Source organism: Harpia harpyja, chromosome 13 (assembly GCF_026419915.1).
Source record: "Harpia harpyja isolate bHarHar1 chromosome 13, bHarHar1 primary haplotype, whole genome shotgun sequence".
In the NCBI taxonomy this organism is placed as follows: domain Eukaryota; kingdom Metazoa; phylum Chordata; class Aves; order Accipitriformes; family Accipitridae; genus Harpia; species Harpia harpyja.
In genome coordinates this window covers 33530673-33550559 of record NC_068952.1, presented here as the reverse complement: position 1 = coordinate 33550559, position 19887 = coordinate 33530673, and the positions used below count along the sequence as shown (strand labels likewise).

General features: G+C 40.9%; 1 protein-coding gene across 2 annotated transcripts in view; it reads right to left on the bottom strand.

Annotated features, from left to right (window-relative positions):
- The window catches only part of NID1 (nidogen 1), a 46693-nt gene extending 27750 nt beyond the window's left edge, over positions 1-18943 (bottom strand). For both annotated transcript variants that reach the window (XM_052806134.1, XM_052806135.1), the window contains exons 1-10: positions 18731-18943; positions 11225-11524; positions 9780-10009; positions 8720-9147; positions 7453-7602; positions 6012-6263; positions 4678-4878; positions 2598-2843; positions 1509-1652; positions 268-396 (exon numbers count right to left, since the gene is read on the bottom strand). In XM_052806134.1, the coding sequence (XP_052662094.1) occupies positions 268-396; positions 1509-1652; positions 2598-2843; positions 4678-4878; positions 6012-6263; positions 7453-7602; positions 8720-9147; positions 9780-10009; positions 11225-11524; positions 18731-18928 (2278 nt within the window). In that variant the 5' untranslated portion in view covers positions 18929-18943. The remainder of the gene's footprint in view (positions 1-267; positions 397-1508; positions 1653-2597; positions 2844-4677; positions 4879-6011; positions 6264-7452; positions 7603-8719; positions 9148-9779; positions 10010-11224; positions 11525-18730) is intronic.
- Between the last annotated feature and the right edge of the window lie 944 nt (positions 18944-19887).

Genomic DNA, 19887 nt, shown 5'->3' with positions numbered 1-19887 from the left:
ACAGAAAGGACAGAAGCATTCAATAATCATTTCCGCTTTCTATTTGGAGACATTCTGAGTGGGAATTTTTATGAGATGAAAACAAAGTACTTTAGGCACGTTCTTCAGTTACCTAATGGATTGTAATCACTAACTGCAGCATGAACTCCTAAATTCAACTCATGTTAGAAGTCAGCACAGATCCTTGAAGCTCTGTTTTCTGTCTCTGTGAGATGAATCACAGTCTGAAAGCCGGTGGGCAGTGCTTTTAAGAAATGTGAAACTCACCAACACAAGTCTGCCCGTCTGCTGCAAACTGGTATCCTTCAACACACTCACAGCGGTAGGTTCCTGGCTGGTTATTGCAGACTGCACTGCTGCCACATAGAGCTGGTTGCTCTGAACATTCATCAATGTCTAGAATATTATAAGGATTACAGTTATTACAAAGATGCATTTAATACTGATGCCAGAAAAACAGAAACTGTGCAACCATTGAATAATAGCAGGCTTGTGTATTTAAACCACATATTGGATAGACCATACCTCTTAAGAGGTGTCAGTAACCTGAAAATAAGTTTTCAAGTAACTGTGTCCTCAGCTAATCTGCACCAAAAAAACCCAGAAGAAGTTCCATAATGGAATAATAAGGGGAAGGGACAGGAAATCAATGACGAAGGAGGAGCCACTGAGAAAGAAAATGCAGCCTACAAGGCGATCAGAAGCAGTGACGACTACTGGGGGAGCATGAACTTTAGCAAAGACTTCTCCTTTCATTATCCATATACATCTCTAATCCACTGCTGCTCAAGTCACAGCACCAGAGGAGTAGAAGGGACAGTGTGATGCTGTTATTTTCATTTGCAAGTTGATTTAAGGGTTGGAGTGGGGGGAAGGGTTGTGCTTTGGTTTTTTTATTAAAAAAAACCAACTCAGTTAACTAATAGGGATGATGCATGTTTCATTAATACACACTTTCACCTCTTGAAAACAAGTATTTGTGCTGTGATTTGATTATAAAACAAAACCCAGATACATTAAGAATACAGAGCTGGACGGAGCTGGGAAATAAAAGTCTCCTTGAACTGAAGGGATTTTCAAAGCAGATCCTGAAAGAGATGATTTCAATGGGTTCCACATATCTGTGCTCTGTAGACATGTGCATATGCCATTCCTCATCTCCCTCAAGAACTGTTAAGCTAGCTGACTCATTTTAACCAGAACTTGCATTACAGTAAACTTCTCACAGCTAAGTTCCCACAGGTTTTATGAAAAGAGGAACTGGGTAGGAAAGATGCTTTGCAAGCTAGCAAAACATATCCAAATTTGACCCTTCAAGACAGTCAAACTTTCTTACTTTGATTATTGAGATACGTCAGCTACCCCAGCATGCCTCCAACCTATCCTTCCCAAAACCAGCCTCTCAGGACAGTTAATTTTGCTGGAATGGCTAGTCCTGAGGATCAATACATCCCAAGTAAACCAAATTCTACATTAGCTATAATTTTGTAATTAAAGTTTTCTGATACCATAACAAACGTTTCCATCTCCACGGAAGCCAACTGAACATTCACAGAAGAAACGATTTCCAGTTCCTGGACGACATATCGCATTGGTGTCACAGTTATGGGTACCAGTGTAGCAAGGATTCCGGTTAATATCAGCAGAACCATCTGACAAGAGAGACCATATTTAGCCATGACGACCCTATCCAAGTAATAGCACTCAGCTAAGGCCCAGAAGGAGGCTGCTTGTAGAGCACACGAAACAAGGAAAGAGAATACTTTTTGCACCAGGAAAAAGGGGACTTGCAGGTGATATGCAGGACATGAATCCCAGACATGGCAATAGCACCTGTATTCCTTATTACTTGTGCAAAGGACTGCCGAGTTAAAAAATAGACAAGCCACAAAAACTTCTCTAAAGAGCAAGACTGACAAAGATAATGCATCTTCCAGCCACTAACATTAGACCCAAAATGTCATTCTTAACAGCTTGGTTTGTTCATTTTAATTAGCAGAACTTTATCTTTGTAACAAACAACAGTGAGAACAGTCTTTTCTTGTACTCATCTGGTGTGCATTTTCAAATTGCTCCTTTGCTTTTTTTCTGATTTTAGTGCAAACAGACAAACTTGGACAGATCATCCAAAAAAAATACACTTCATAGGCTGCCTACCTTCCAAAGATGAAATGCCATGTTTCAAGATAAATTATAGAAACTAGCTGTTTCAACAGCAAATCTTATTCCCCTCTTTTGCCCTTTGCTCTGACAATACAAAAAATATTCATTAACAGAGGAACTATAAATTACGTAAAGATAAACTATCTCAGCGGCAATAGATTCAAGGTGGTATACTGAGAGTGCTTCAAGGAATTAGACAAAAACTCTGCTAAATTTCAAGAGGAGATAATCACTTAAATACCCTTCCCCATGTGAAAATACAAACTTTTAACGGTCTCTTTTCTCTTCCTAATTGATGGACCTGGACATCTACTGACTAATGCAATGAATTAATATAACTCATTAATCTAACCCAGCTAAGACAGGCTAAATATAGAAGCCTGCTCTTAATTACTCACAAAAGAGAAAAAGAAAGATTTCCAATTCATACATACCACTGATTGGGCCAATGGAATTACTCATAGCATATCGCAGAATCTGCTCATCTCGGTTATACAGGACAAACACACTGTCCACTGAGAGCTGCTGAGTAGCAGAAGCAGCATGGTGAGAGTCATCATGAATGCATTCATCAAATGAGATGGTCTGTCGCCACTGATAGGCACCTGTGTACGTGGAAGCAACCCCATCCCTTTCTGGCTCTGTCACTGTGTACTCCCTGGTGGATGATGAAGTGATCACTGCAACACGGCAACAAACACGCTGATCAGAACAGAGAGCAAAAATACTCTGTCCAATGCTATCTGTAGACAGGGTAGTGCAAATAAAAATTTTGAAGGCAAGCAGCTATGAAAGTGGATGTATTACCATGCAAAGGAATAGGCACTTGACCAGGCTTGCTCTTTTCTCATGATATCACACCCTTGAGGAATGAGTTGTATAATTTATCTTGACATATTTTAAAAATTTAACTTTACTTTGTGGGTTACCAGGTAAAGAAAGGAAAATTCAACTCAAGAAACTCAGAGGATTCTTTAAATGAATTTACATAATGGATCTATAAGCTAGGAAGGACAAGAGCCACCTCGCCAGCACCAAACTACACCCATTTTTAGTTCACTGTTGTCTATTGGCCTTGGATTTTGACAGAGTCCTGAAGAAGATGCATGTCTGAGAGCTCCCGTACGCTTCACAACAGTTTTCTATATTGTGAAAATTTGTGACAAAAACTCTTCAAAGCAGATCTGGGCTTGTGGATCCTCCCAGCAACAGAAAGCTCCTCAGAACTCCACTATTCCTCATTTGGACACCATAACACACTTGTATCAATCCAGTTGATACAGTTGGAAAAAGCTGGACTTCTGCTAAGTAATGGTCTGTCAGATATGCCATGGGAGAGCAGAAGAATAACTATTTGAGTACTGGTAAATCAAATTCAGTCTGAAGGATGCCTTCTTCCAGCCCTTGACTTTTCCTCCATGGAGACAGCATTTCTGCCAAGAAGGGATGCGTTCTACAGAGCACATGCTGCCCAAACTCCTCCAAAACTCTGAAGTTGTTCAGCACGAAGCCAAAGCTTCCTGCTGCCTTCAGCTCCTCCTCCTCACAGTCCATAAGGACAGGCAAAGCAGCAAGAGGGGTTCATCACTGGCTACCAAAGCCAGACATTAGCGGATATAAGGCAGTGGTGATGCACCTACACCATTTTCAGCTATCTCTTAAAAGTCAAAGTGCACCCTTGGAGCAAAGTGTACTCTCTCCAGTATTCATGTGCACCTGGGTGCACCACAGGCTGCTTCCTCTTCATTGCTCTTTGGCAGCTGGGCTGGCTGGCAGCAACACTCCAACCACACTTGGGTTTTGCTGTGTTGAAATACCCATAATTTTATCCAGGGAGAGGAAAGCAAAAGAAGGGACATTCCCCTGTAAATAGTGAAATGAAGAATGGCTCTCTTACCAAATCTCAGAGTCTGAGATGAGGAAGAGAGAGAGGAGAGAGAAATACTGATAAGGGAATTAAGATGCTCCTAGTTTTCCAGTCAGTTGTTCAAATTCAGCTCAAATAATACTGACAAATGCTTGTTACTAACACAAGGCACAGTCACTGCAATGCAGTTTACGTGACACATACTGGTAAATAACTGGTTTGCACAGTCTCATCGGACAAGACCAAAGCCCCCTTGACATTACCACAAAAAGGTATACACCAGTACAGCTCTTGCTGAAGAGCCATGGACCCTACAAAAAGCTTTGCAACTCATACGACTGCCATTAGCAGTGTGAAAATAAGACCAATGAAAAGGGAAATCAAGAGTGTTTTGCAAACATCAGTTCAGAGAAAGTTAAACTCACTTTTTTTTTTTTTCAATAAAAAGATTAGAAATATTTGCATTGTCCCACAAAAATCCACCTTTTGGGGGGACCTGTTCCTATGAGGCAAAAAGCAACTTTCTAGAAATCAAAGGGTCCTAAGTACACTTGCTCAGAAGGGAATAAAATAAAGTTTTTCAGATTGTCTTACTCTCTGCTGAGAACTGTGCACTTTGTTATCATTTCATTCTTGGGGAACCTTACCAGAACTAGAAGTGTGATAGAGTTCAGTGTATGGTTCTATATGGACTGAGGCGCCAGATGGGATCTCAGGTATTCTGCCTTCCATTTCTGTGCTGATGGTAAGGTGACCGTGCTCGTCGATTCCACTGAATTTCTGCTTTATAACCAGCTTCTCATTGTTGCCAAGAAAAGTTACTTCAGTTTGCCGTGTAAACTCGCCACCTGAAGAAACATCAGTTAAACCATTTAATAGTGATTTCTGAATCCTTCTATTCAAAGTACTGCTTCTAGTGGATAAAATATAAATTACTACTTTCTGCAAGCTTTGATGCAGCATAATTGCTAATGTTTTGGGTTTCTACAGAAATAACTTTCAGAGATATACTGATAATATCCTTGGATAATGCAAGGAAACTATCTTTTCTTAAGCACTGAATATGCTAAATTGCAAGCAAGCCTGAAGAAGCAGGGTTTTTTACATTAAAAAAGAAGTTCCAACAAAGCTAATAATAGTAGGCCTTATCCTACCAGTTAAAATGGCAAAGGAGTTGTACATTTTAGAGAAAACCTCCATTAGGAATACAGTGAGTTATAAAAAAAAAAAAAAAAAGAAAAAAATCCAGCACATGTGTTTCCAAATCAAAACCAAGTGAAATGTATGTTGTAAATGCCAGAACAAACTTCAAACACACCAAATCCAAGAAACCCCCCAAACAAAAAGTTATATTCAACTCAATTCATAGTACAGGGCTGTAAAGGATAAAACTTTAAAAAGAAACACATGTTCTCCTAGAACAGATTGGATCTACCCCTTGAATTCATGTGCACAACCAACCAAATTTGGCCTCCAACTCTTATGAAAAGCTGTAATTGTGAACTGGGGTTTCCCTCAAATAAGTTAACAGAACCATTTGCATCTCATGTAGGAATTGCTTCTGTTAAGAATTTCAGACCTTCAACAGGTCAGATTTTAATTTCTGTTTTGCTCTGTTGGTACAATCAGGCAATTAACGTTAGACCTCTTGTAGATGCAGGGGCAGCTTTTTTCAGTACCTCTGTACACTCTTAGTACCAAAAATCAGATCCTTTTTAATAATCTCTTCCTTGCACAGGAACTGGCCAAGCCATTCTTCTTTTTAACAGACTTATGTGCTTGTGCACCAATGGTAAATTAAAAAGCCCAATACCTACACATTGTAAACAAGAAAAACGACGAGAAGTTTGATTACAAAGCAATCCATTTGCAGCTCAGAATAAACATGTTTTCATCCTATATTGCTTCTGAATACACATTTCTCTCAAGAGAGAGGAAAGCATACCACAGTTTTTTAACAGTATTTTAATGTAGAAGTTACCAGTAACACTGAATCCATTTTTATATCCTTGCTGTTCCACAGCAAACATCCATCCTATGATACCTCCAATAGAGGCAAGAGGCAGTAAAGAATACCCCAAAGTCTCTGGGATTGTGCTGATAGCAGTGTAGGCACGCCCTTGGTTCATCACTACATAGGAGTGGAGATCAGTGTTCTCAAATGTAACTGGAACAGGGTTGTTTCCTACAAAGATTCTTCCTTTGACCTTCCCATTGACTCTCTGAGGAGAACCTGGCAAATCAATGCAATACATCAGAACAAAACGACAGTTCACACATACTCTCCAAGGAACGGTGTTCAGAGCGTTCACTGTGTTCAAAGATATTAGTGTTGAAACAAACGGCAAACAAATGGTCACAGAATTAAACATACAGGAAACTGCCTACAAACAGTGTGTTAATTTGCTTACGTACATAGGTGCATGCGTGTGCGTGCGCGTGTGTGTTGTCACTATACAGATGACGAAGTGGCCAAAATTGCCTGAAGAGATGCCCTTTATCCCAATTAACAATTTTGTTTGCAAGGATCACTCCATAAACAGACTAAGCTGTTACAGTTGCTCTGACACTAAGTGGCATGCAGAAACTTCTTTTGAAGATCACACTTCAAATCAATACCTACTGAATGTAAATTTGTACATACCCTATTAGGAGGCGAACACCATTAGGTGTTAGCATAATTGACCTATTATTCTAACCTATTCTATCTCCATTATCATTAGATCCTTCTTTTCTTTCTCTGGAAAACTCAATTTTATGAACTGAAAGCTAAGTAGTAGGTTTTGCTTTCCTGCCTCATAAAACACAAAGTCTGCAGCCAGCTATTTTAGTTGTTGAAATGCATCTATACTCTGAGTCAAATCGCTATGAGGATTACGACTGTATACATAAGAAATTCCTTTATGGATTTTACACAGGAACAAAGTTTAAACAGGTATCTAACAAAAACCTGGCAGATTAGCCCTTTACTAAAGAAGCTTAAGAGTCAGACAAAGAGGAGCCATGCTCTTTAGTTTGATGATCAAAGTTAACTTGCTCATCCCCTTTGAACTGTCCATTTCTAGAGTGGGGACCACATCAGATTATAACACCTTGGAACTTCACAACTAATTCTAGAAATAAACACTGGATGTTATGCTATCTATTAAATTATGTCAGTTATGTAAGAGTTTATTTTTTCTAGAAAGTAATGTTAACATGCATAATGTATATAATTGACCACACAAAATAATTTCCTTTGTTCAAAAAACCCCTACCATTTTAGAAAGTATAGCTCACTTAAAGTACTTTTCAATATATCTCAGTGGTAAGTCTTTCAAGAAGTATTTAACCATGTCTTTTTCAGTATTGAAAACAGGTCACCTCATTCAAGAATGCCATGTGCAATTACTGCATAGGTACCTAATTTTCAAAAAAGTTACCTTCTGCTACACATTGTCTGCCATTTCCTTTGTAACCAGCAATACAACTGCAACAAAATCCGTTGGGATAATCTTTGCAAATAGCATGAACAGAGCACTGGTGGCGGTTGTTAGCGCACGTCTGTTGGACATCTGTGTGGTAGCGAAACACTGTAGAATATAAGACCAGACATTCATACTTCAAGTAATTACTATCGTATTCACGTATCCCTGGTTTAGTTTAAAAATACCTCTAAACTAACTTGATCAGTTTTTTTAATTTTATCTTTAAGGAAAACAATTACAATTTATTTTTGCTAACCTTGCAATATGCAAGTAACAGTCTACTATTTTGCAGAAAATATCAGGGCTTCAGGTGTTAGAAAACTGTTTAATTCTATTGGCTTCAGCAGATCTGTATTAATGCATATCAGTTAAACAGTCTTGGCGAAACTAAATACACGATAATTTTGACCTGTCCTTGTTTCCAAACCAAAGCAGAACGGAACTTTTCCAACCTCAGAACAAAACACATCAGTACGGTACCCAGGACAGTGCATCAACTGATGCACCCTGTAATCCTAATTGTCCTAAGCTATTATTTCATGGAGATAGCAATTCTCACACCTGCTTCAAGAAACAATTAACATTTGGGCAGTCAGTCACACTGTTCTCAATTTTCTACAAACACTTCCTCAGAAGTTAGAATCGCTCATCCCACCCTTGTAAAACTTACGGCCATGAAACCCTAGCCAACAATTTTTGCAATTACTATTCCCAACCTTCGTTAAATCACCTGTATTCAGTAACACATCTACGAAAGGAAATAAGCTAGGTTTCAGTAGAACTGATCATAAAATCCTTACCAGGAACAGCCACTTCAAGCAGCTATTAAACTTAAGATCATACCTTTAACAAGAGTTCTGGGCAAAAGAGGAGGGAAGATCAGTTGCTGCTAAGAATGCATCAGCTTTAGGAATACAATTATCCTTATAGGAAGCTCTCCTTAGGAGAGATTCAGGTTCCACAGACACACTGTAAACGTGCTCTCCTGTGAGCTTGACTGGGACACTAGTTTACTAGACTGGCAAGATCTGAATCTGAGGTGACATCCAAGTTAACTACCTCAATGAATAACACAAACTTATTAAATGTGTCCAGACTTTCAGATATGAACGTAGTGAGAAGGAAACAGATTATTCTTTTAGTAGTTCAATTCCTTGCACATCTCTGGTTTTTTTGCAGCCTATCCATCTTAGAAGTACCCAAGCTGTACAAAAGACCTTACCTATACCAGTTTCATCAAATTCTTCTACATCTATGACTTGGGGTTGCTGCGGGGGGAACTGCTGGACCTGGAACTGGCGAGGTGGAGCTTTTGCTGTCGGGAAATCTTGATGACTATAAAAAGACTCAGTCGAAGGTGTTCCTGTTACATCTTGGTATGAAGTCAGGAGGTCTTCTGCAGCTAGCTGAGGAACACTATACGTAACGTGGTGCTGATCCTCTTCTGTGCTGTCTGTACTACTGGTGACATACTGCTGTCTTATTTCAGTGGAGCCATAGTCTGACATAAATGGTTTTGAAGTCATCTCCTGGTCTTGTTCATTGGACTCTAGGCTCTCCAAAACATCGCTGATCTTGGCAGGCACAATACTGTCAGATGAGCTACCAATCTCGAACACCCAGACACCTTGTTTCCCAGCATTGCTGCTTCTATCAAAAAGAAGCATATGCCAAATCAAAATGATCAAGCACAAGTTGTGTGGTATTTCTAGCCTACAGAAAATGTTATCCTTCACCGAGAAATATCAGGACAGACCTGTCAAATTATCTTATCTACATTCTTATCTACAGGTACAGTTTATTCAGCTATAAAACACCCCTGACAGTTTTGATAGCATTTTTTTCTCCACACCCAGAGCTCTCTTCTTAAGATTTTATAGCCACCTTGTCTCCAAAGTGATGGGAACAGAAGGAGATACTTGGGCCACAAAGATCTTGCTAACACTTACTAGAACCTTCTAATTCATTCCCTTCCCTTCTTCTTTCAAAAAAAGACTGCCCAGCATAGACTCTAAAGAGTTAAAGTCTTAAGTGATCCTATATTTAGAAGGGCTAAGGGTAACAGCAGCTCCTACCAGTGACAATGGAACTATGGACTTTTGACAAATTAGACCAAAGTCCTCGTATTCCTCAAGAGGGTGGATATTTATCAGTGGCAGACTTTGCGATTTCTCATGCAATGGCTAATGGGATCTTATTATTTCTCATTAACTCATGTTACAATTAAGAAAAACATGGAACTCCTTGATGTTTTCTTGAGGAGTTTAAACAAAAAAGCATACTTGTGCAGGTTTCTAATGCTGTCTTCATCATTAGCAATGACATTGTAGGATCCTGGCTTTTCCCAAAAGTAGTAGTTTGTAGAGGCTTGACTAAAGCCAACCATAGCAGGAATCTTTCCATCATCATTCTTGGAGTATGTACTATAGAACTGCAAACTATCTTCTGGATAAAGGAAAATAGCATAGGAACTGGAGTCAGAAGAGGCTAAAACAGCCTGGAATGTGTTTCTCTGTGGAAAAAATTTAACATCCATTTACTCATGGAAAAATAGTCAAGATAGACAACAGAATAACATTATTTAAAACACAAAGTCAAAATCAGAATTTCCATCACACGCAATGCATCATGTACTTGCTAGGAGAAATCAGTATTACACAAACTTATGTTTTGCTAAGGCAGTTTTAGCTTTAGCATGCATAAACATTAAAAAGAAAGCATTATCAAAGTTAAGTTAAATCTGTTAGGAAATAGCCAGAGAGGTTGTCTAAAACATAGCAATTCTAAGTTCTGTAACGTGCATAGGATGTTATATCATCTCCTTAAAATAAAGAGTGATGTGCTAGACTCAATAGAAAAATTCTGTAAACAATATTTAAAGAAGAGTTCAAGTTTCATGTCGCTGCAAGTGTCTTTTCCTGTAGGAACACTCCCACATACTGTAGGAACCACTGAGACAGTATCTCAGACATCAGCTATTCGTTGCCACCAGAGTGCAGAATCATTACTGTGAACACAACGGTTGTGTCAATTTAGGCACAAGAAATTAATCTTTGACAAAATAAGATTTGCTAAGTTGTGGTAATGTTCTCAACTTCATACGTTGTGAGCAGGCTTATCAGCTGGGATTATTATGGTGCATAAAGTTACATATCTTTGCAGGATAGTACCTAACACAGTATAAAAAGGGAAAATGGTTTTCAAGTAATACAAAAAGTAACCTCTAACTGCTTCTTCATTCAATACCAGCTGCAAAGCATGACCTTTTTGTGAATGCAATGTCATCTGTCCAAAAGGGATTCACACTTTGAAGTTCCTATTAGTCCATATACCTATCAGATTTTAGATAGTTTGATGTCAAAATGACTTAAGAGTCTGTTGAAAAATGCAAGCCAACTGGATTATATTGCACAGATGGAGGGCAGGATACCCTACTATTCCAGTTATTACCACATCACACTTAACATTCAAAGTAAGACTTGTCAGGGAATACAAAGAAATCAGCTATGCAGATTCAAGCATTTTCTTTTGAATGAATAAAATACTGTAAAATAAAAATCAAGTAAAAATTCTGGAAACTCCTATTTTGCTACAGCCTTTTCAACAACAAAATACATTCTTAACTGTACAGGATTCATTTAAACACAAAGGAATTCAAGCCTTCAAAACAACAGGTTACGGTGTTACACTTCAGCTGAACATGTGTCCAACATGTCTTAAAGCTCACCTTTTCTTCCAAAGCATGATCTTCTTCCCGTGCCCGGTAAGGAGCCACGAGCTTCCAGGTAACAACAACAACACTGCTGGGATCAAAAGTAGTCTCAGGAAAACCTCTTTTGATATAGTCTGATGCAAGTTGCAAGACATCTGAGGATGAATCTTCTCTGTAATACACATTTCCATGTCCATCTGTTGTGTCCAGGTCAGCCATAAAGGGAGCAATAGCCCCAAAACTTACTGGGAATTGACCAAGATATTTTTCTTCACTTGAAGGTTCATTCACTGCAATAATCCCATTAGTGGCAACCTAATAAAAAGGTGGAAATTATAAGATGGATACTGTTCATACGGCTGTCTCCCACACCTATGTGCTCTAGATCACAATATTTTCATTGCATTTCCAAAAGAAATTGACTCAAAAGTCAATCTTGTATTTGTAAAGTAACTAATTTTTTTCAAGTTTTTGTTTTGTATCCCATGTCAGGAGTCCTGGGATTTCAGTTGCCAAAACCCAGAGGACTACTTTATGGATAGACCAACCTTTTTTCCCTAGATAAAGACTTTAGCTATTTAATTTTCAGACACTTATTGCCTCTTCTAATGAAGATAAAAATAACCACCACATTTCATGAGTTTCCAAGTCTTTCTCAGACCAAGACCCAGCACAACCCCTCTGTAAGTCTGTCAAGAATTGTGTACAGACCATCCCAGATGATCAAAAGCTCTTCTCGCTTTCAGCTGTTGCTCTCCTGAACAGCAGTTTTACAACTGCATGACTGGGGATGGTAAGGATGAAGAAAGTATTTGCAATAGTTACTTTTTTGGTTAACCAGCAAGCTAGATTCTTACCTGGTGTAAAGCAGAGCAGACTACAGAGAAGCTGTATCAAAGTCATAGCATACCCCCTGGGAATCTGGACTTCTACCATGAAGACAGAGGAGGATGCTTAACCTGGACGGTTTAGAAAGCTGCCCATTCCTAAGAAAGTCTGATGCTCATGAAAAAAAAAAAAAATCCAGAGGGAAAGGAGAAACCGCATAGCTCTGTCTTGTCCCACACACACACATAAGTTGCGTCATAACAGGCTATGTCATCCCCATGAAAACTTGGTTAGGGAGTCAGGACTCAAACAGGTCAGCAGGGTCAGCAGAGTTTTCCTTGCTACTACAGCACTGCCTCAGAAGCTGATATAATTTCTGAGCAAAGAACTAATCTACACATAGATGCCCACCCAAAAAACTGCTCCATGCTTAAATCTTGTAATAGTTTGGGTGGAAGTCTGGGAAAATGTACAGATTTCTCTTTGCCTGGCCAGGACTGCTCTAATTTTCACTTCACTTCACTACAATCATCCTCATCATCCTCCTAGGAACTTCTCTGCTACTGTGCAAGGTTGACTGCAACAAGCTGCTGCTCACTCTTAAGATACAGAGTGAGCACAGCTCCTATATCAGAGGCTAGAGAGGCTAGGAGACAGGATTTCTAAAGCAGATAGAGGTTACCCTGTAAATTCCCTTACAACTGATGACACAGACATATGGAAAACTGGCTCTATTACTTGGAGGGGAAAAAAAAAAAAAAAAGAAAAAAAAGCATTAACTTATATAAGTGAAACTCTTGTTCTGAAAATGCATACCTACTGGCTCAATGTGATTTAACTGGTCAGTGAGATGATGACTCGTGGCCAACGACCTCTGACTAAAAACGAAATAAATACATACATATGTATAGGTAGATGCTAGGGCATGTCCAAGTATGACAGCCAAACTCCCTTGGCACACCAGAGCCGACTCTCACACACACAGAAGCAGCAAGACTACAGGTGTCAGGCCTTGAGGCAGTGCATAAACTGCTCACACAGTTTTTTGTCTTCCAGATGTCTATGGCACTGTATGAATCAGCCACATACAAATGTATTTCCAAGTGTTTGACTACCTAATAACAGAACCCATCTGACTACCTGCAGGCAGCCAGGCACTCACCACTCTAGAGCTGCTGCCACACACGCAGTTGACTCAGAAAGGGACAGAAGTCCCAAAGCTGGCACCACAAGCTATGAAACTAAAACTGCAGTCTCCCACAGATTTATCTCACTCACAGGGATTCTTGCGAATGGAAGAACAAACTGCTGCTGGATCTTTTCACACGGTCGAGACGTTCACAACATTATGCAATCTTTATGAGTGCTTGGAAGAGGGTCAGAACGTCCACCGTGACTCAGACCGCAAGGCCATCTAGCCCAGTAGCCTGTCCCCAGCCGTACCTGCTAGCTTACGGATTCAGCAGAACAAAAGAAGGATGTGCATGTACTCCTCCGACCAGCCTCCGACCACATTCAGCTCAAGGGGATTCCCTGTGGTTTGACTGTTTATTCATCCTCAGTGGATCTCCTTCATGTATTTGTTAAGTCTTCCCTTCAACACATATAAACTTTATGCATCCACAAAATCCCTTAAAAAGGAATTCCACAGATCTGTGACTCATACCCTGAGGTCTCTCCTACTTTTGTTTGTTTTCAGTCTGGCTCCCAGCTTCATTTGATGGCCCCTAGTTTTTGTATTGGGACATACAGTCAAATCCGACCCAGTCTCTCCCCCTATGTCATTTCTGCTCCAGAATGAAGACCCCCAGCCTATTCACACACTCTCTGTACAAGAGCTGTTCCCCGCCTCTGATCATTCTCATTGTCTCCAAATATTTCTTCCCCTTTTCTACCATACACATTTGGAAAAAAGGAGGCCGGTACTACATATATTATTCAAGACACAGGCTGTGCAAACCTGTCAGGGATGTTGGCTACATATGTCTTGGCAGCATCCTTTAGAATCTGGACCACCAGTGCTACTACTACATATAGCAAATCAGAAAAAGTGTAGTACAGGAACTCCTGCTACAACTCACCCCTTCATATACAGCACACACCTATACCTTGAACCCTCCGTTGGCTACCTGGGGGGTCAGAGCATGCCCCCTGCCACAGGTTAGTGGTCAATCAGCTTGGTATATAACTGTATACTAGTTAGCATAAATCGTGAGCTAAACTTAGCAAATAGTTCACACAATATATCAGAATTTACTTTAAAAATGGCTTGACATATGCTGACCGTATAATTTCATTAGCTGCTACAGTGAAAAATACTAAAAAAGTTAAGATCACGTAAAAATGGGAAGTTGGCTTTATGCATGAACAGTATATCTAAGGTATATAAGCAGTATATAATCTGCACAAGCATGATGGGAATGCAGGTCGTGTTAGAAAGGGGGAGGAGAAGCTGAATATTGTGATCATTTTTCCTCTAATCATTTGTAACTTAACAGTGGCCACAGATCCTAAGATGAAGTATGAATTTTAGGAATATAGAACTAAAGACAGCATGGGTTACCCCAGTCTAGACCCTGCAATTGCAGGCAGACATGCAACAGATATCTAGACCAGAAAGTTTCACAGAACTTCTGCAACATCTGTACACTAGAAAATACCTTGTATCCCTGTAAAAAAAGCTAAAACCTACCCTAAAAATTAAAAGCCACCAATTATACTACGCCACTGGAAGACAGTAGGGAAGGTGGTGGGCATTACAGTCTGCTTGCTAAGACATTTTAGCAAGGAGATGCACTCCATCTTTAAACTAATAAAGTTAGAGTAAATTAGAAGTTTTTCCCTTCCTTCTCCTTGCTTACGCTTTTTGTACACAAGCACCCCTACTCCAACTCTAAATCCTCTTGTGAGAGATGACTGGTGTTTGAAGTATTTTAAACAAATTCCATGCTCTTCATCAGATTTGGTGTGTGCAGACTTTGCGGCTGCATGGTCCCCCATGTAAGGCAGAGATTAAAATAACATTAAGAGAAAATACAATCAGGACTAGTTAATACTACAGAACAAAGTAGAGACCAGAATAAATGACCTAAAATTTGGTCTTCCTCTTTTCACCTATTAGGGGCATGCTTCTGACTATTCATTTCCTATCTGGCTAAAAACTTAAATGCAACAAGTAATTTTATCAAGAAGATGCAAAAATGCCAACCCCGTTTTCATTTGTTTGTAGCTCATAAATGTGACCGTTCAGTTTTAAATATTAAGAAAATGTTTGGTTGCAAGTACTCTATCACCCAGAAAACATTTGCAAGCCATTAAATGAAAACAAATACACAAACTGCTCACTTTGCGAAGAGATTTTTAGTGTAGAGAAAGAACGTTCATCATTAGTGAAAAAATGTTTTTAGCTTTCAGATTTAACAACACATTTATATTGAAAAACATGGTAAATGGTATGATTTAACTTTACCCTGTTCCTTTTAAGGTCACAAAGATAAGTTAAAGTGTGAACCCTAAAATAAAGAGAAGTAATTCAGGGTAAATGCAGGGTTTCATTAAAGTATCATTCCTGTCAAAAGGGAAAGGGAAAAAAAAATAAAGGCCTCAGGTGGGCGTTGTCTAAAGACCAGCTGGACGGTACATCTTTCCTTTTAGGGTATAATACTATTTAACTTGACAGGAACTAACACAGATGTATTTTTAGCACATTAAACTTCTGGATTACACACATAGTTAACATACATTTGTGGTCTGTAGCAGGACAAATCACACACACTCTATTATAGGTCCACCCTGAAAAAACAAGCGAGGAGAAGGAAGTCCAAAGTAACAAAGTATTTCTATTGAAACAAAAAGTGTATCTGTGTGTGTGTAACAAAAATTAAAGTGTCAAACAAATGAGGTATTTTTCCCTGTTCAGTGACTAGGCATTTTGAGGACTTGTATATTTCTGAACAAGAAAGTTTAGAAAAATTTAATTTATTTGTATAATGAAGAGCCAGTTGACTTAAAACAGCAAAACTTTCTAATACAAACATGATCAGCTATTAATTTAGGAAGTTAATAAAAGTAACGATTAAAAAATTGATCCAAGCTTGCCTTAAAGGACTCTGATTCTCCCTAAAAGGAAGCAATCCCTAATCCTTTAACTTTTCCACATCAGTGAGCCCTAGTGTAAACTGAAAAAGCCTTAATAAAAGTGTGCTATTAAAAAAAATATATCAGTATGGGTTAGTGATAGGATTCAATGTTATAAATCTTGCAAAGGAAAACACCATGTTGAAGATTACAGTACGTGAAAGTCTGTTTCCACTTATATTAAATAAAAGTTCTCTCTTCCGTCTATGAAAAAAGTTTTGTTGCCAGGGATTTTATGACAAGTTGAAACTAAACAATTATTCCTTAGAACTCCTTGCCTTTTTATTCATGTGTAGAGCTAACTCAACTCAGCTTCTCAAATGTTGGAAAAAATAGAGAGAGACCACACATGAATTTTCAACTGATTGAAGGCAAAACTTGCAAAAATCAAGCACTCAAAAAATTAAGCTAAGTTTATCACATTATCCTGATGAACCATACAGAAAGATGTATTTCATCGCAACAACTCAAAATCTGATCCAGGAATTCCTTTATGTATTATGATGTATTTCTACTGATATCACATGTTAATTGTACTAGCTTGATAACATTTACTATCAACGAGCAATATTTTGGTAAATTCTGCTTACTGAGTAACATCATAGAGCTTAGTAAGTACTCACTGCCAACATACAATAAAACTGTGTACTGTGAAGGTGCATTTAAGACTGCTCAATACATTTCCTTAACAGATATACTTCTCCTTTTCCTACCTCCATACAGTTTGTACTGTGCTTCTGTTTTGCAATACTTGAGACAGATTAAATGCAAGTTAAAAGCCTCTGCATATTATGTAGACTGATACTGAAATACCATTCATTATCAGACTTTGCCCATATTAAAATCACTCATCCTTAGTACCGAAAAATCATGCTGAAAGAGCCCTAAAAGTGATTCTGGAACAGCCTCTATATGGGTATTCTTCCAGACAAAAACTAACTAGAACCATTCCTGTTTTATGGCATGGGCAAGTAACAAGATCATTAAAGAAACCTAGTGTTGTTAACCAATTTACTGCTCTTTGAAAACTCTGTCCCCTTTCTGTCACTTATCTGACATGTTATCTTTGCTTCTCAGTGACTGGATACACAGCCCGCTATCTTTCAAGAATATGTCTGTGCTTCAAAAAGTGTATTTTTCACTTGGGTTGGCTAATCAGTGACCAAACTTAGAGTATGGAAGACAAGACAATGAACTAAGGGTCAAACTGAAGTCTGAACTCCACTTAGTACTTCTGAATTACTTCGTCTTTACTGCCAGCCTCGGTTAACAACACCCACTTTCCACACAGGCATAACTTGAACCCTCAGAATTTTGGATTTCACATGTGATTTCAGGATTTATCTAGGTAGGGGCAGTGTGAACAAGGAAAAATAGCACAACTTAAGTGGCAGCATTAATACAATTCAGTGTAATGCAAGCATATTAAATCTTAGGTGAATACCCATCAAATGGACCGAAGTACACGGGAACTACATCAAATTTTGAATGACTGCAGCCACATGGTGGTCTAGTTTCCCAAGCATCTCCATGTAGATTAGTGCCCAAGGTTGCATCTTAGACCCATGGTGCTAAAGCACGTTGGTTTATCTGGACAGGGAGGCGGGTTTTAACTTGGATCAGATTAACACACTAAACGCACTGGGCCTTCCCTACTAAGACCTTTCTAAATATGCTAGTTAGCATCTTCAACTGCCAGCCTAGATGAGGCTTCAGGGTAAAAGAGGCAATGATAAAACAGCCAGTACTCCTGCGGCGTTCTGAAGACATGCTGCCATTTTAGACATTTTTTTCTGGCTACTTTTGAGCAGCTCTGCTCCAGACAATCTGTTTTCAATCCCACCTTCACATACTAAGCGCCCTCCATTAGCTATAAACGTGCACACACAACTCTGGGATGCAGATTCTATGATGAGGCACGCACGCGTGGCTGAGGTCTGCCTGCAGACCAAAGCCTGCAATTGCTCTTGGATGTGGATTTCCCCTGCCCAAGAGACCCTTGAGCAATGAGCATCTGAGACTGCCCAAGACATTTAGGGGCAGAAAGCGCTCCAGTGCTAAGAGGTGCAAATCTTGGACATGTCAGGCTGCTTGGTTAGACACCGATAGTTTCAGTTTTGTGACTTTGGCATGCTGAAGCACACAAAACACAGACCATGACGAGGATGTTTCTTAGCTGGACATAGACGCTATGCAGGAGCACAGAAAACGCCTGGCGATGGTGTTCATTCTGGATAACCCATTACATTCTCTCTACAGTCCTACTGCCTGTTGCATCGCCTCCAGTACAGACGGCGTGCACCGCAAAGAATCGGCAGGAGCCACGGTGCGAGAAGGGAATTAACACGGCCCCGATACCCGACTGAACACAACTGGAACAATTAAGCTCTTTGGACTGACCTCTGACCACGGCACTCACACAACCGGCGTCAAAACCAACCGGCACCAACCCAAACCCGGGCAGCACCACGGCAAGAGGCGACAACCCCCGTGCCCCGGGGAGCCCCCAACAGCCTCTACGACCGGTGCCCCGCGCCCTCCCGGCCCCACACTCACGTAGAGGGAGCGGACGGCGGCGCCGTAGAAGCGCAGCGCCGTGCTCAGCTCCAGCGCCGCCGAGCGCGCATCGTCCCCGGGCTCCAGCTCGGCGTCGCCCCGCTCCTGGCCGTGCGGCAGCAGCGACAGCCGCCCGGCGGGCAGCGCCAGGGCGGGCAGCGCCAGGGCCAGCAGCGCCCAGCTCGGCGCGGCGCGCATCCCGGCGGCTCCGGGCGCGGCGGCCCCCTCCCGCCGCTATAAGCGCGGGCAGCCCGGGCCGGCGGGCGGGAGCGCGGAGCCGCCGCCAATGGCTGCGCGGGGGGCGGGCGGGACCCGCCGCCCCCCGGCACGGCTCCGCCCGCCGCCGGGACCCCCTGGGGCCCGCTCCCACAGCCCGGAGCGGGGCGGAGCTCGCTCCCGGCTCGGGGCTTCGCCCGCCGCCTCCGAGCCTGCGAGAGCAAAGCGGCGTTAGCTGCGGGACGGGGCGGGGAACGTCTCTCGGGAGCGCGGGGCCGGCGAGACTCGACGGCTTACGGGATCAGAGCGTGTCGCTTGCGGGGGGAGCAACTCGGGAAGCCAAATCGGTGCGGGCTTGTAGGCGCCAGACAGATGCTTTCAAAGGTATGGCTCTCTCCCAGGGCCGGTGGGGTCTCTGCGTTAGTTTGGGAAACGCGGACTCAAAGTTACTCCAGCAGCTGCAGTACCTTCCGCCAGTACGCCAACGGCTAACGCACTGAACCCAAGTACCGAAATCAATCTGAAACAACGACATGAACCCCTACGTCGTCCGCTGAAATAATTTTGACACCAGGTGCCTGTTACCGGGGAGAAATGAAGAAATACACTGGAATGCGTTTCATAAACTAACACCATCAATGTCAGAGCTGTGTTTGGTTGTAAAATAAAACTAAACAAACACGGGATATCTAAATACATTCTTTCTGGCTATGTCTTCTTGTTTTATAGCCTACTTCAGCTCCCAAGAAACACTCAGAAGCAACTGAAGAATGGGTGTATTTCACATATTTTTCCTAAAGCTTCCAAGTGAAGACAGCAGTGTTTAAAGATTAAATCTTGTCCAGTAAAGTGTACACTGTGATATTTCCACAGAATGTTCACAGCAGAAAATCACCTGAGTGAAGGCAGCTGAAATGCTACCCACATGCTTTTTTACATGG